Genomic DNA, 844 nt, shown 5'->3' on the forward strand with positions numbered 1-844 from the left:
TTTCCTAAAAGAATAACCACTCTATTACAAAAATGTCTCCTCACTGTACAAAATCTATGTTCCGTAATTTTAGCTAAATACTTTATCTTTATATAAATATTTAGATTTTTGAGAAAGTCTCTGTAGTATATTCTCCGTGGCTGTAACAAATTCATTTCCAAGTAGCCGTAGACGTAGCCTCTGAGTCGCGGAAATCACATTTCCTGGCTCCTAAACTTAAATGCTATAAATATAGACAAAATAAATATCTATTTGGGCTAATTCATTGCGTGGTCCTCGTCGTCGCCTTACGTACCTAACTAGTCAATAACTCTTTGTACTATTGTATCCAGCGCCGCCCCGCGCCGCCCCGCGCCGGAGCAGCTCGGCCGACTAACAAAACAGAAAATAATAACAACACAAGTCTAACCGTATACAAAGCAGTCATCTTTGGATATATATCAACTCGCGCTCCCATATAAAATATTTAAAGTTCAAAACAGTACTTTGGCAGTACTAGACAAGGCACCATTGCTCCCGCTCTCGCAGGTGACATCACATTGTTCCCGCCCCCGCCCCCTCCCCCGCCCCCGCCCCCACACGCGCACTACATTTTGACACAATCACCAACACTAATGACGACACGTGGCGACAGTTTGGCGCCAACATTTAGCGGAGGCTCATTGTGATTACACCACTGTGTTACCTTAACAAATAAATCACATGTGTCCACTTGCACTTGTAGCACTCCGGTGCGTGCTGCGCGGGTGCGGCGGGCGCGGCGGGCGCGGCGGGCGGCGGCTGCAGCGCCCGACGCGGCCGCTACTATTTAGCGAGGCGGCGACGTAGCCGGTTTCGTAAGGTT

At 47.9% G+C, this 844-nt stretch overlaps 1 protein-coding gene across 1 annotated transcript in view; it reads right to left on the reverse strand.

The window, feature by feature from the left end:
* Nucleotides 1-299: 299 nt before the first annotated feature.
* Nucleotides 300-844, reverse strand: part of Pp2C1 (protein phosphatase 2C) — a 4,754-nt gene continuing 4,209 nt past the window's right edge. The window contains exon 6 of the mRNA XM_013311937.1: nucleotides 300-372. Coding sequence (XP_013167391.1) covers nucleotides 300-372 — 73 coding nt within the window. The remainder of the gene's footprint in view (nucleotides 373-844) is intronic.

The sequence above is a fragment of the Papilio xuthus genome, unplaced genomic scaffold (assembly GCF_000836235.2).
Source record: "Papilio xuthus unplaced genomic scaffold, Pxut_1.1 DF827679.1, whole genome shotgun sequence".
NCBI lineage: Eukaryota > Metazoa > Arthropoda > Insecta > Lepidoptera > Papilionidae > Papilio > Papilio xuthus.